Source organism: Cyprinus carpio, chromosome B6 (assembly GCF_018340385.1).
Source record: "Cyprinus carpio isolate SPL01 chromosome B6, ASM1834038v1, whole genome shotgun sequence".
NCBI classification, from domain to species: domain Eukaryota; kingdom Metazoa; phylum Chordata; class Actinopteri; order Cypriniformes; family Cyprinidae; genus Cyprinus; species Cyprinus carpio.
Genome location: NC_056602.1, coordinates 18,851,376 through 18,867,704, shown reverse-complemented (window position 1 = coordinate 18,867,704; position 16,329 = coordinate 18,851,376). Strand labels below are relative to the sequence as shown.

The 16,329-nt window shown below is 35.6% G+C and overlaps 1 protein-coding gene across 1 annotated transcript in view; it reads right to left on the bottom strand.

The window, feature by feature from the left end:
* Positions 1-16,329, bottom strand: part of LOC109076306 (low-density lipoprotein receptor-related protein 8-like) — a 145,086-nt gene that overhangs the window by 71,467 nt on the left and 57,290 nt on the right. Inside the window, exon 3 of the mRNA XM_042725163.1 lies at positions 10,051-10,173. Within this exon, the coding sequence (XP_042581097.1) occupies positions 10,051-10,173 (123 nt within the window). The remainder of the gene's footprint in view (positions 1-10,050; positions 10,174-16,329) is intronic.

Genomic DNA, 16,329 nt, shown 5'->3' with positions numbered 1-16,329 from the left:
TCCATGTTTCCACGTCTTCTACCAATTAAATGTGCCTGCAGGGAATAAAGCCTCTTGACCCAATCCAACCAGTCCTTTGGACAGTGTGAGCAGCCCACTTTAAAATCCCAGAGTGCTTCACAGTCAGTTAATGTCACTTTGACATGACCTGCTCTCATGAGACGCCTCAGTCTTTGATAGGTTTAGTTCAACACTAATTAGTCTGACAGTCTGGGAAAACATAAGCAAAAGCAATGCTGATTAGTTAATTATAAGATATAAGAGAGTTTGAAGAGCTGTTCTAATATGTAATTGTGCCATTGTTTTACAGAAAGCGGATTTCTAAATTGGTTGCTGAACTGGTTTATTCCTCTATACAAGAAGCCCATACAAATTTGCACGTGCCCTGTAACATTTATAAGTGGATTTTGAATACAGCTTCCAAAAAAAATAAAAAAATAAAACAATTTCATACGCACTTGAATAAAAATAAATACAATCAAATAAATATTTGTATACACATATATACACTACCAGTCAAAAGTTTTTGGACATTAAGGTTTTTCATATTTTTTAAGAAGTCCCTTTTGCTCACCAAGCCTGCATTTATTTGCTTTATGAAATACTTTTACTATTTAAAATATCTGCTGTATATTTAAATACATTGTAAAATGAAATTTATTCCTGTGATCAAAGCTGAATTTTCAGCAGCCATTACTCCAGTCTTCAGTGTCACATGATCCTTCAGAAATCATTCTAATATGCTGATTTGCAATTTGCAATATTCAAGAACCATTTTTATTATTATTATCAATATTAAAACAGTTAAGTAAATTTTTCCAGGATTCTTTGATGAACAGAAAGATCCAAGATCAGCATTTATCTGAAATAAAAAGCTTTTGAAACATTATACATTATACTATTCAAAAGCTTGGGGTCAGTATAATTTATTTATTTAATTTTGTTTTTTTGTTCAAAATTTTTGTCAAATTTTGTTAAATTTGTTTTTTGGAGGGGGGGGGGGTAAATTATAGAAATTAATACTTGTATTATCAAGGAAGCTTTAAATTGATCAAAAGTGAAGATAAAGACATTTATAATGTTACAAAAGATTTCTATTTCAGATAAATGCTGTTCTTCTGAATTTTCTATTCATCAAAGAAACCTGAAAAATTCTACTCAGCTGTTTTCAACAATAATAATAATAAATGTATTTTGAGCAGCAAATCAGAATATTAGAATCATTTCTGAAAGATCATGTGATGTGTAATGATGCTAAAAATTCAGCTTTGAAATCACAGGAATAAATTACATTTTAAGATATATTCAAACAGAAAACTGTTATTTTATATGGTAAAAATATTTCAAAATGGTACTGTTTTTGTTGTACTTTGGATCGAATAAATGCAGGCTTAGTGAGCAGAAGAGATAAAAAAAAAACATTAAAAATCTTACTTTCCAAAAACGTTCAACTGGTAGTGTACCTAAGTTACAAAGTCTTATTATTTGACCTGCGCATGTTCTCAAAAACACTGAGCTGCATTCACAGGAGTTTGATTCTGGCTTGTGTCATTTCCTGATCCCATCCTCCTGTCTTCTACCAACTGTTTTCTGTCCTCACTATACTATCAATAATGTAGAGAAATAATTCAAAAACATCTTGGCTCAACAGCTTCACCTTTTGTAGTCAGCAGTTGATTCCTGGCGCTTGAGCGCAGTCTGATAGTGAGAAAAATCAGCACTGATGGGCGCTAGATTAAAACACCAGCAAAAACCGCGTGACTACGAAGCAATCAGGCTGCGCTGATGCCCCGCTCTGGCAGCCGGGAATGGAGCGCGTGGTCGGGAGCTTGCTCTTGGGCTGCAGCAATGCTCCTGGAGTGCGGCCACATGGGAAATTACTTCAGGGAACCACTGCCTGAAGCATGAAATTGAACCCATCCGGTGCATCTGACTGGATCCCTCCATAATATTTAAAATAATTATGTAGCAAAACTCCTGTGCAAGGTTATAATAGGCCCAGGCCTTTGTCTCCTGGCTCAACTTGTCACCTATCAATATAAAAGCAACACTGATAAGAGTCTTGTGAATGACAAAATGTCAGAATGATCAAATCAAATAACTTTTATTGTCACATCACCAACAGCACGTGCCGTGGTGAGTGAAAAACTTGGGAGCGTGCTTTCAGTATAAACACTGAAGCATTTGCTGATGTTGAAATAAGACAATTCCACTGTAATGTCTATTCAGGGCTTTACTCATCTGCCACAAATGTTATGTTTTATTAACCACGCTTTGTACTTGTATAGTCGAGTGAGTTTAATTAATTAGTGTGAAATGTATTACATTTATTACTACTACTCTGAACAATCTGAAAGAGAACGACCTTTGTTATGTCATGAAGAGGTCTGTGATTAAGCCAATTCGGGCAACAAAAATGAATAAAATCCCATTTCATGCTGTAACATTTACATGAAGACGAGGACACCAAAACTGAAAACAGTCAGTATTTTCTCCATAACCATGTTTAAGATTTGAAAAAGCAAATCTCTGGAAATAAATTATGCCGAAGCAAGAGATACAATGTGTGGATTTAGGTTATCTTGTACTTTTGTAGTTTCTCTTACTTGCACTTAATGCAATTTTTTGATTACAAAAGAATCTAATTCAGTGTCTACCTCATTTTCCTTAGTTTAAGTCCAGCAGTATTTGGAGGGAAAAAACAAAAAACAATTTCTTAGGAACAATGAATCCAATCAGATTCATGATCTTGTTAACATGAGACCAATCTTGTTGGAGATGGACATTTCAGACAGCAACATTAAGGACAGAAGTAAATAAAAAAAAAATATATCAAAAGCAGAATGTGAGAATGTTGGAGCAGAGGTTATATAAAACACACAGAAACAGAAGATTACATTTTTGAGTGTAACTAAAGAGAAACATTGCCACACATTGATTGAGGAGATTGTTCTCAGAAGCAAAGGTCTTGCAAGCATGTTGAATGTTTTCTATACTTGTGCGTTTCTTGGAAAAAGGTTTAAAGATATATTTTTATTTGCTCACCTGGAAGCCAATTACAGGCCAATGTCAATACCTAGGGTGGCCTGTCTTGTTTTCTCCTGATTTAATCAACACTGAATGTGCAGCACTCAGTTGCTGAGTTGTGTAGAAGTGTATCTTGTTTGAATGTCCAACCATTTTAAAGCATAGCAAGAAATCAACTACATTTTTATATTTCAACCCTCTACATTGCGAGTAAATCACTCGCATATGTAAATATTTCTTGTATATGGGTTGCTTATTGATGTATATTTTTAGTCTATGGCTAATAAATTCTCAGATTTTACTTGCCAGTGTGAGTTGGAGGCTTAGTATAAGTTTAGCACAGATATATTTTCACTCGCTGAACACACTGACTGAGCAGTCAGAGTTTCACTCTCCGTCAACCGAGAGAGTTGACTCGCTACATGTAAACGATATTCTTTGTTGTATTTTCCTGTCAAAATAACAGCGTTCTTTTGGAATTCTTCAGCTTTTAAGAACTGCTGGGGTTTCCCGCAGTAGGCGGAACTAATGTGCAAACGGCAATCTCATTGGCTGGTGCTAATCAGTATTTTTGTTATTTTCCCCCAATTTTGTTTTACAGAAACACTGAATGACCAAAAAAGCACCACCACCAGTCCCAAGTTCAGTTAAAATGACTAATATTCATTCATACATGGTTATAAAGTTTTAATTCTAATTTCTAAAGTCTTTCATTAAATATTACTTGATTAACATATTATAATGCTTGACTGACTGATGTTAAGAGTTTACTTAACACTCAGATACTTGGTATACTAAGTACTCGGATATTTAAAAAACTTTGCCAATTTAAAAACTTTGTCCGTAGAGGGTTGTATTTTTTCACTAAAATATGAATTATGAATTAGCATGTTGTTATGTGCTTGCAAAGGGTGGTTAAAATGGCATTGTTAGGTGGTTGCTTAAAAAACAAATAAACAAACAAAACAAAAAAACTTTCACACTACCCTTCAAAAATCTGGGGTAATTTGGGGTTCTTTCGAAAACATTTAAAGAAATCTTACCAACCCCAAACTTTTGAAAAATAGCATAATTGTGAATTTTCATTGGATCAGTTCAGCTGGATCACCTTTTCTGTCATTTAACAATAAAAAGTAAATGTAATCTATAATATAATCTCAAAAGAATATAATTTTTTTCTCCACAATTATAATGTTGTGATTCCTACAGTAAACTAACTAGCATTTACAAGGATAAAAAAATAAATACAATTAAATTAAACTTGTGGCATTAGCAAGCACCACTAATTAAGCTCCTTACAGTCTATCATAATTCACCATAATATTTCTTGTTCAGGTCTGTATGAAGACACAAAGGTTTAACAATAAACGGCAAACAGTTTGACCAGAGACCAGTACTGTATATGCAAATCCATCCTGCAACAGCTGGAGGGGCCAAGAAATGACCCTTCATCCAACCCTAATTTTCACACACAGCACTGTAAATGTGCCTTTCAAATACACACAAGAACACACTTCATCAAGGCGATTAATTACCACCCAATCACGGCAAGGTACCCACCTCATTTTTCATAATCATGCCAGCATATGATCCCAGATTTGGTTTTGTACAAGCACCGGAGTCATGTCCGCATGCTCCTGTTTATTACTTTTTAATGCAACCATAATGACTGCCCCGCTGTTCCCATTGATCAAGATATCCCATACTGAGAAACCAGAGCCCGGTCAGTTTTTCAATATTACTCACTTAATATTACCAGGTTGAGCACGTGAACATGATAGTCTGCTGTAATGGCATGCCAGTACTTATATTCTGCATTACCAGAGGGAGGCTAATGTTTGGGGACTATTTGAGGCACAAAGAGGTGTTTGTGTGAACAAGCCATGAAGAACTATGATCATATGACTCTGTGTGACTTTGTTCGAAGGCCTCTATATAGTTTCTCCTTCTATCAAAGCAAAGCTGAAAACAATTTTGAAAAGCAATCTAACACAGGTAAAGGGATACTGGGAGAATGTGTGTGGATACCGTTACTAGCTTTGACCTTGGACTAATGGGAATACATATATGTGTGTACTGTATGTCTCCAAGCTATATGAGCGCCTTTACCTCCATGCATTTGATCAGCATATAGACATGTATGTGGGCAGATTTGGATGGACATTAACAAGCAAATCAAGCTAAAGTTTCTGCCATTCGGTGGTGGAATCCACATCGTGGACTTGAGACAAATGGCAGTAACACACAGAATTTCACACCTGTCCATCATATGCTGACAGTCTCTGTGGGTGGGAGCTTTGAAACTAGCACAACCTGCATCCATTTCATTTTTAAAGATATTCAAAATAAGAACATGCTGAAGGAGAGAGGCAGCATGAAGGATGCAACTTAATGAAGATTGGAAAATGCAAAAAAGTAATTGTAGTATTCTACTTTTGTAATTTAAATTTTAATTAATATCAGATACCCCCCCCCAAATATCAATAAAAAATAAATGTCTGATATTAAAATTCAACAATTATATAAATAAAAATATTATATAAATAAATAAAAAAATCATACAAATGCAAATGAAGAGTTCGTTTCAAAAAGCATGTTTTTTGTTTTGTTTGTTTTTTTCCCTGCATTCCAGTTGATATCAATCAAACTACAGTTAGGGTTTTTGTTGAATAAATGATAATAACAAAAAAATACAGCTAACTAAACACAATAAAACACAACAAAAACATGATTTAGGAAAATTAATAAAAACAGAGTTATCTGTTTTTGCAAATAAACTCTTCAAATATTAATATCTAAAATCAATTATTTCAAATGATGTAAGTGAATTTAGGCATCACATTATAATGTAGACTGAAATGTTGATATATATTTTTCATTCAATAGTGGTGATAAATTAACAGCAATTTTAAGATAACTTTAAGTGAACGTAAGATGATGGCAAAGGTTATATAAATGTAAAAATTGGGGGGAATTAGCACGAACATTGAAATATACAATTGCCATCAATACCAAAAAATCTTTTAAAATCTACAGTATGTCAGCCAATAACCAATTTGTTATTTACTGTATTGTGCATCCTTAAAGGGGTCATATGATGCGATTTCAAATTTTCCTTTCTCTTTGGAGTGTTACAAGCTCTTGGTGCATAAAGAAGATCTGTGAAGTTGCAAAGACTAAAGTCTCAAATCCAAAGAGATATTCTTTATATTGTTGTTGCCGCCGCCGCCATGTCATATAGATGCTGTGTGTTTCACTGTGAAAGCGAAACTACTTTGTTTGGCCTTCCAAAAGAGGGTGATATCACATGTGGTTGCTGCAAGCCCAAGGTACGCTCCTTCGTAGAATCCACCTCAAGCCTCCGGCCTCCGCTCACTCAAGCCGGCCTCTGCTTACTCAAGTGCACTGTTTTCATTGAGAAAGCGAAACTACTTTGTTTTTGTCTTCCAAAAGAAGACACGACTAGAAATCATGTTTATATCACGTTTATAATGCTTTTTATGTTTATGTCTCGTCGCTCCGGCCGGACAGGGCATCAAAATATGTTAAGAGGCGTAACATTTCCATCACACACTTGATGCATTCGGCCAATTACAAAGCGCTGGATAGCTGGCCAATCACAGCACAACTCGCTTTTCAGCGCGATGAGCCTTGTAAAAATCTACGTGTTTCAGAAGGCAAGGCATAGAGGAGAAACAATAATGTACAGTATGTGGAAAATAATGTGTTTTTTTTTTTTTACCTTAAACCACATAAAACACATTTCATTACACCAAATACACAAAATAATGTTCCTTTTAGCAGCATCATATGACCCCTTTAAAGGTGCCATGTGTAAAAATTGAGGTAAAAATATCCAAAAAATGACCTACACGCATCAAAAGAATGAGAAGAAATAAGGGCGATGATGTCATTAAAAAAATGTCAAGTTATAGTGCTGCAGAGATATCAACCTTAATTAGCATTAGCATTACTAGCCACGGCCCGACAGGGGGTCGTAATACCAGTTTCGGCCATGGGAGGCGATATGCGGGCAACATAACCACCAGCCAACCTGCAATACACGAATAACTCGGACGGCTTGTGGGCGTACTTGAAGCTGATGTCAAGCAACCGCGCTCGGAATCACAAATCAAATCCGATAAGAAAAGGAGCCGAAACAGAGTAAACATCGGCACTGCTTTCCATCGCTGGAGACAACTGATGGACTTGAAAGAAATGAGCTTCGACTCCGAACTTGCAACATTTCTTTTGGATTGGTAAGTAAGATGCTGTTAGTATTTCGCTAGAAGTTTGTTTTATATGTTTGCGTATTTTTTTCGGGAAGTTATAACGTAGAAATGTATCGAAGGCTGTTCGATAAACGTGCTAATGTTAGTGATGGCTAACCGTAGCTGCGTTTGATAGTAAGCTAGCTATAACTTACCCACAGATCCGATCCGGTTTTCACCTGTTATCTACCAAAGCCCGTCTCTACCAAGCTGATGCTAAAATGTAACATTACCTAAGAAGCTTGAAATGTCTTCGATGATAATGAACCCGAGAGAGAGAGAGAGAGAGAGAGCGCGCGCCCCGGCCGCGCGCGCACTCACTCACTATATTCAGAGCGGTCAAGTTTTTGAAAGCGTGTGAAAAGAGTCAATTGCGTGTGTCTCACGGTGAATGCTTGAGAGTTGGCAGCTCTGGTTACGTTGGTTGGCGCTAGCTTGGTCAACATCAGCTGTCTGATGTTGACCAATGATGTTGACAGAATGCTGTCTGTCAAATTAATTTAATTCAAATAATGTGTATATACAATTCAAAATGTAATATGAACAAAACGAATATGAAGATATTCACTGGTAAAGGTGAAGGGGAGTAGCTTGAAGATGTCATGTTTCAAGATCACTTGACATCACCCAACGTTCCTCTGGAGGCAAAACGTCCTTTAGGCTTCGGCTATGGCTCTAGGGTTGTTGTGAAGGTAGGGGCGGAGCATAGAGACTATGCCGTTTCTCGTTTGTTACTCTAGAGTAGACCAATTCACTTTATTGAGGCATACTGCCCCCATCTGGTATGGAATGTGGAGTATGACTTGATTTTTTTGCCAGACATTACACATGGCTCCTTTAACCATCATTTAAATTGAAACTGTTATTTACTATTTTTAAATCCATTTTGTGTGAAAAAAGTTAAGCTTTTCAAAGAAAGAAAGAAAGACAGAATTGGACATTGAACATATAAGCAATGTAAAGTCAATCAGATTCTATGCATACAGAAAATTTGCATAATCTTCTAAATAAGCACACAATATAGCATGGTAGTAAACAGTATATATCTCCAAACATAGCGTAGGTCAACTTCACTATTTCCTGGCCAGGATGCTGTAGCCAAAGGGAAAACACAGCCAAATCGTAGATGATCATGTTTTCGATCTGATCTTACAATCACACAACTGGAATCTCCACTTTCTTTCGGATGTCAAATAGTAAAAGAAAGTGAGACAGAAACTGCTCCTGACTCTAAAATGAAGTTACAACCGAATCAGAGCTCAATGAATGTGTGTAATAATGTGATTTGCACGTGACCTGAGTGGACAATATCAATTACTAGTACACAAGAGAGTGAGTATGCCGGGGGCGTGAGCATTACTGCTGCCAATTAGCAGCTGGAGCCTAATTCAGCCAACAGCAAAATCACATCATATGACCAGTGAGAAAGGCTCAGTCCACAGCTTAAAATAACAATTACGGAGACTGCCAAACAGCCACAGGCAATCCTTCATAGAAAAACAAACTAAAAAGAACTGGATGCATTCAAATAAAAGTCAAAACTCCACTAACATTATCTCGGTTTATGTGCACGATAAATAGGTTTGCTACAGCACAGAAGACAGTCTAAATATATGGACATGTGGTATTTACACAGCCTTTGAAAGTAGAAACCTATAGGGTGAATTCCAAATGGTGTTATTACAATAATCCAATTTAAAATTAATGAGCAATAAAGGATGCAGAAACATCATCTGCCCAAAACACATATTTTAACTGCTATAAATATGAATTTTCCTGCCTTTTTATCAAGATAACACACTCATTTGAAACAAAGTGTGAAAATATCAGATCTGTTCACTGGGCCTTGCAGTACAAATGTACCCTGATAGACCCTCTGCTGTCTATTATGTTGTTAAAATTAATCAAACAACAATGTTAACAAGAATCGTAAGCAACTTGCTGTTCTCAATTTATTTGTTTTTAATTACTGACTGTTTACTTGAATAAATACTATGAAAACCTTGATGCAATGCTTGATAAATTAATAAATACTTCAAGGCTACATATCACTGCTTTAATTTAATTAGTTATTATTTATATTTACACGACCGTTCAAATGTTTCAGGCAATATTTTTTGGACGTTTTTGAGAGAAGTCTCTTATGCTCACCAAGGATGTTTATTTGATCAAATATGCAGTTAAAAACAGTAATACTGTGAAATATTTATTTTTTATTTATTTATTTTATATATATATATAAAAATATATAATTTAATTCATTAAAATAAAATTCATTACATTAGTTCATTTTATTATTCAGAAATAATTATAATATGCTGTTTTGGTGCTTTATATCATCAACGTTGAAAATAGCTATGCAAGTTTTCTTTACAAGGATATATATATTTTTCAAGATTTTTTGATGAATAGAAAGTTCAAAAGAATGGCATTTATTGAAATGTTTTGGAAGATTAGAAATCTCCGTACTGTCAATTTTGATCAATTTAATGCACCCTTGCTAAACAAACCTGGGAAGGAAAAAAACCTGACCCTGAACTTATAGTAGTGTAATTTTTACAATTAAATTGAATAAAATAAAATAAAAATAACAAAAAAAAAATAATGGCACTGAAATCATATTCAAGATATGGTAATGCTCCCTCAAATTAAATTTGACTAAAGTTTTACATGCTTTTATTTGGACAAAAATGATCAGAATCAGTCAACAGAATAAGTCACGCACACACACTCATCCACTCGGGTTACTCACTGCAGGTGGAGTCTGCTTCATCCGAACCATCTGGACACTCAGGTTCTCCATCACACCTCCATCGGGCCGGGACACACTGCCCATTCTTACATGCAAAGTCTGTTGTGGCACATGTCTTTTTTGCTGTTGAAGAAGAGAGAGAAAGCTAAGTATAAAAGCATATCCATTAATGCTGTTTACACAAGAGGTCTATTTGAGGTCAAAGGTCAGTTCGGATGTACTTGCTTTTTCATGTGTCTAGCTCAAGTAGAAGGTGGAATAACTTTTTCCAACAACACTGAATCAAACCTCACTGCTAACTCTAGTCTGCAGGAGATGCCATGACAAAATTAGATCACTTGAGAAACAATAGACTTGCACTTGATAACAACTGTTCTAGTGCAGAAATAAAGAAAAACTTGAGCAGAAAAAGCCTTACGCTTCAGATTTAAACAACAAACGGCAAGCAATATGAGGCTAAGTGCACCGCGCATCTCTGTTGTTTCTTCTTGTTGCGTTTATAGTTTAATTGGGAAAAGAGTTTGAATGAATTGAACACACAGCTCCAGCGGGAGCAATTACAAAGGCCCAGGTACGCATCACTGTGAATTTATGAACCCTTACTTTTGTTTGTGGACGTGTGGGGATAAAGACTGCTTTGCTTTAAGTCCAATAAATTTGTAGCTGGGGTGAAAGAGCCTGAAGGGAGAGCAATTGATGATGTTGTCAGCTCTCTGGGAGGGAGACCAATAAAAGCTTTATCAGTCAGAGAGGACACAGTGATTTAACACTGTTCACACGTTCGACTTTTATCATGTGCATCAGTTGAACACATGCAGTGTCTGGTCTGGGTGGGTGTGCTATTCTCCAAAGCCAAATAATAGTTCTGCTTTCTTTTCCTCCAATCGAAATGCTTATAAACAACATACTTGATTTTATTTTAAAGGTAGCATTTCAAACCTGTTATTCCCATATTATTCCCAAATAAAAAAAAAAAAAAAAAAAAAAAAAAAAAAATATATATATATATATATATATATATATATATATATATATACTATATATATATATTTTCATTCTGTGAAATTCTTCTCTGGAATGTTGAGCAAATCCCAGACCTTTGCCTCCCATCAGAACAAGAGGATTTCATCTAAGTCTTCCCTATCTCCCCAGCCAAGCTACCTTACACTGAAACAAGCCCAGAGATTTAGCAACTCATTCCCCTGCCCCTTATCTTCCTCTAGAAGCAGAGGCAGTATGTTATGGGTTGAGCACCTCTGTGTTAGTGAGCTCTGAGAAGCGCTTAATTACCAAAGATCCTTCACTAGTCTTACCTCAAGGACAAAGCTTGACCTTGTCACACCCTTCATTTCTTTCAAGATGAACATAATATTAATTATTATATATATATTAATAGGTGAAGTGTGTAATGTTAAAGTATGCTATTCATAGGTTGATCCCAGAAAATAATCAAAAACCACACATTATATAGTGCTTGTATATTGCCATTATTTGAACTGAAAAACCTAGTTTGTGATTAATTTCTAACTAACTTTAAAATTTGTAAATAAATATGTTTGTCATAAATATATTTTCATACTGAATCTCCTGTAGATTTATGAAGAAATGACAAAGTGTATTTTAAATTATTTAATGGCAAGTACAATATCACTGATACCAGTAATGTAACTGACGTCTCTTACTGATGGATTTTAATCTATGTCTGGGATAAAATGAGTAATCATACTTATTCAACTCTACATTAAATTTTGTGCCTTCATTGTTAACATATAATACGTTTTAAATGTTATAGAACATTAAAAAAGTATTATAACTTTTAATTTAAATTAACTAAAAACAATCTTTATATAAATCGATTATAATAAATCACATTTACAAGCCTTAAATATAGTTTATGTGCTGTATATAGAATATATTGTAACAGAGAAGTTTCTGTCTCTTTCAGTATCGGGTCTCTCGGTTTGAATGACAGCTGTCAGTTAATTTTCCTCCAATAAGTTTATTTTGCACATTAATTTTCACAATTAATAAGAAAATTACTAGTTAAATATTTTTTTTACATGAGGATTAATCACATCAGTATCGCAAGTATTTACACATTATTTTAAACAGCCCTAATACATATATATTAATTATTATTATTATTATATATTTTACTTTATTTTTATTAACCGTTTCTTCTATTTTTCTTAATTTTTCTTAAAAAAAAAAAGATTTTTGCAGTTCCATTTGATGCCTCTAGATGCACAGAAATACCAAGGCAATGGCTTTCAGTGAATATACTGGCTCACTGTAATATGCTCAAAATTATCCACAGAAGCAAAAATCAAAGTATTGCCAGATGTTGCTGACTTAAAGTGTGGAAGAGAGCTGATGTGAAAACTTGGGGTGGGGGTGGGGGGTAGGGGGGTATGTTGTGTTGGTTTGAGAAAACGTGCAAGCTCAAGTGTTGGTTTTACTAATTTTCCTGTAGGACTGCCAATGCAGGCAAGCAGCTTCAAGCAGCCACTCATGGGATGTGCAGATTAAAAGATGGTATGTATTACAAGCAGCAAATACTTCATTATGCAGATACTCACACAGGGCACACAAACATAATCAAAGACTGCATGTACCTGCCATGATTTGTAATCCATACAAAAATCATAAATCACGCACAAGGCCGCGCATACAATAAGCGCACACATTCTGACATACAACAATCATCACAAGTCATTTTTAAACATCAGGCCTATCGCTGTGCAAATGTTATTTTTTTCTATTTCCCTGGGACTTCCAGGAATTGATTGTGTATTAGTGTGTAGAAACAAAGCAGGAGGTGTGTGTGTGTGAGAGAGTTTTCTGCACAAGTAAGCAAAGCCATGACATCCCAAGGTCCCGTGCTTGAGAGACCACACTGATAACTGACGGACTGCTGATCTGTGATGGTTAGCGGTAGGTGACCTCTTTGTGTCCGCTGCCAGCGTTCCACAGAATGGGCAGTCTGCACGGGACACAACTGCAGCTCATGGTCAGCATTCTTAAATTTTTACAAACCATTTCCTCTAAGACTTCACAGAGAACTAAGGCCGCAGTCTAAACATGCTTGACACCTTCAGCTTCCTGAAAACTGACAAATTACCAATGCAATTTTAATATGCAATGGAGCAGATGGGAAATTGTCCTTTAATCTATTTCAGCATGGTCTAAAGAGCTACTTTAACACTACGAGCTACACACTTTATTGCTTTATTTGCATACTTTGTGGTAACAAACTAATGCCTGAAGGTGGTTAAGACTTGAACAGCTTTTTGAAGCAGTAGTCATTTATAAGATTCTAGGCACTCTTTGGTGGTCTAATGCTTGTTAAGTTTGATGTAAAATTCAATAGTGTAAGCAGCTGGAAGAAATAACTCCGTGATACCAGATCAGAGGTCTATAGCGTGTTGTTTGGGGAGGTTCTGTGATTGACTGGCTGTGGTTTATGTGGTTCTGAGCACTCGTTTGAGATAAGAGAGCCCACCTATTATAGGATAAGGCAATCGCAGAGCCATCTTGAGCAGGGCTATAAACATGGACAGGTCATAATCGTAAATGGAGTCTGTGAAGAGAGGTGCCTCAGTGGGTCACCTTTTTCTGGTGGGATCGCTTTCTTTCTGTACTTGTCCGTTTCAGTCTCTCTACCATTATAGATGGAATCTTATTTTTTTTATTTTAAGCACAATGCTGGCATGAAGGCTGAGCGATATATTGAATATTTGGAATATAGAGGATTTTGTTCGCAAAATATATATAAAAATTAGGAATATCTTAATAATTAAAACTCTGGTCTTTAAGAAATTAACAAGAAAACAGTAGAGACAAAACTAAGGTATAAATATAAACAAAAAAATATTCCTCCTATTATTCCTCCTGAAATGGAAAACGTGATTAATACGAAAATTTTAACTGTGTATTGAATTGTTTTTATTGTATTTTTGCATTTTATTAGTGAACATTTTAACTTACTGAGCAACAATCGCTATCATTTGAAAGTCAAAATGATTATGAGAACAGCATTTTCATACTTAATATTTAGTTCTTTCTTAATAAAAGAAAAATAATTATCAAATCAGCTTTAGAAATCAAAGAATAACATGAAACAAATATATAGCTTGTTATAAAAGGTTTGTGTACAGGCCTGAAAGCCAAAAATACACAGAACCATGTACAATTCATATACTACTAAATGTCCTCCCACTACAGTATAGTTCTTTAAGATTTACTGCCTGTATGTGTTTCTGAGACTCCACTTGTTTAGTAACCTATACTTATGTAGCACACACAAACTGTGAAAGGTGAAAAGCATTGTGCAGGTCTCTGTGCATGCTGAGACCGAGCATGTGTAAGAAAGAAAGAGACGAGGATAAAGCATGTCAAGGGAATCTATCGAAACAGTACAGTGACAGAGAAATATGGGATGTGAAGGTGTCTGAGCATTGACTGGTCAGTTCACGTGCTGCCAATGAACTACAAAGGTGCAGCTGTGAGGAGACCTACACAAGAACGTCTGACACCCTAAAGAGAAAAAAGGCTTTCAAACACACACACACACACACACACACACACACACACACACACAGAATAAAACATCAAATGCGAACCAACACATCCAAAGGACACACCAAGGAAAGTGATGGCCATAGGATTCATTCATAGTTATACGTGTTGGAAACAGAAAGCAATACAATATGATTAGGTATGATTATGTTGATTGCCCTGAACTGCCTTGAATATTATGTAGGTTACAATAATATTTTTGTATTAAAGTTTTTTTGCAAATATTTTTCATTGTTTCCATTTACCGGCAAAAAGATATTTTTGCATATCATTCATATTACCATACATCTGTTAATTTTACAATATACAGTAGTTAGCCTATTTGCCATGTAAAGGAGCAAGTTACAACCTATTGCTAAACATTTTGCACCATTAAACTTAAGCTGAAATGCAACTCGTATAAACTAATTATTTACTGGCTGCTCTGAGAAGGAAGCAGATTAATAGAATGGCATCAATAAGCTCATGTTTTACTTAAATTAAGTACTTGTACTTTTAATAGAAATGTATTTTTATCATAAGTTAACAAGGAAAAAAAGTCAAAACCAATCTTAACAGGATAAACTGAAATTCACTGCATTTTAACAAATGTGAAAACACTATTTATGACCTACTGTATTAATTTCATATTGCCTTGAAAATAAACTGTGCAGCTGAATTAAGTGCAGAATTAGTTACAAACTAGATTTAAGTTTGAACTTACGAAAGGCTGGTGCAACCCTACCCAGACTCTGCCTCAAGTAAAAGTCAAGTAAGACTAGCGACCTAATGTCACAGTACATTTCATCTTCTTGCATACTATGAGTAGTGGTCAATCTTTTTTTCCCATAGATATTACATTAATATAAACTACAATTCTTGATTCTTGCCATACAAATAAAAAAACAGTATCATGAAGTAAAATACTGCAATACTTTGAAATATTGTAGTTTCCCCCCCTACTTCCAATGTTTGCACCTAGAAACTCAGGTATCAACTCTTGGAGTGCAAAGATTAAAAAAAAAACTGGAAATAATAAGCAAACAGCCTGCAAAGGTAACAACAAGATTAAGACTGAAACCCAGGTGGATTTCAAAGAGCACAATTGAACTCCTTTGTGGAAGTGAGCAGATAAAGCCATGTGAGCACAGCTTTACACTGACGCTTCACAGCTCAATACCACACACTAATCTGCCTCCGCTGCTTCTGTATGCAGATTGTGTGAAAGCGTCTTCATCAGACACCTCTTTCGCCTTTTTATTTAACACTTCAAGGAATTTGAGTATCTCTGTGAAAGAGGTAAGACGGAGGGAGGCAGTTTTGACGGAACACACACACACATTCAAACACTCCCGAGTCAATAAACTCCCACACATGAAAAGCTTAAATCGAGCATTTTGTCTGGTTGGAGTTTGTTCTGGAATCGCAAAATTGCTTTCTTAAAGAGGAAAAAAGATAAATGCAGTGTGAAACTAGGTCCGTTTGAAAGACCAAGTGGCACAGGGGCGTCCCACTGAATGGAGCATTAGGAAGTTGGAGGTAAGATGTAGAGCTACTGCTGCTGTCAGCAACTTGGCTGGAAATAAAAGTTTTCCAGAAGTGCTGATCCAGGACCAACTTCCTACAACTAAAGGCAGCTAATCCATGCAGAAATATGCAAACCTGGGCTTAGGTCCTTACAGCAGCAGTTCAGAATGTCAGTCACAAGCCCAGTGGCATTAT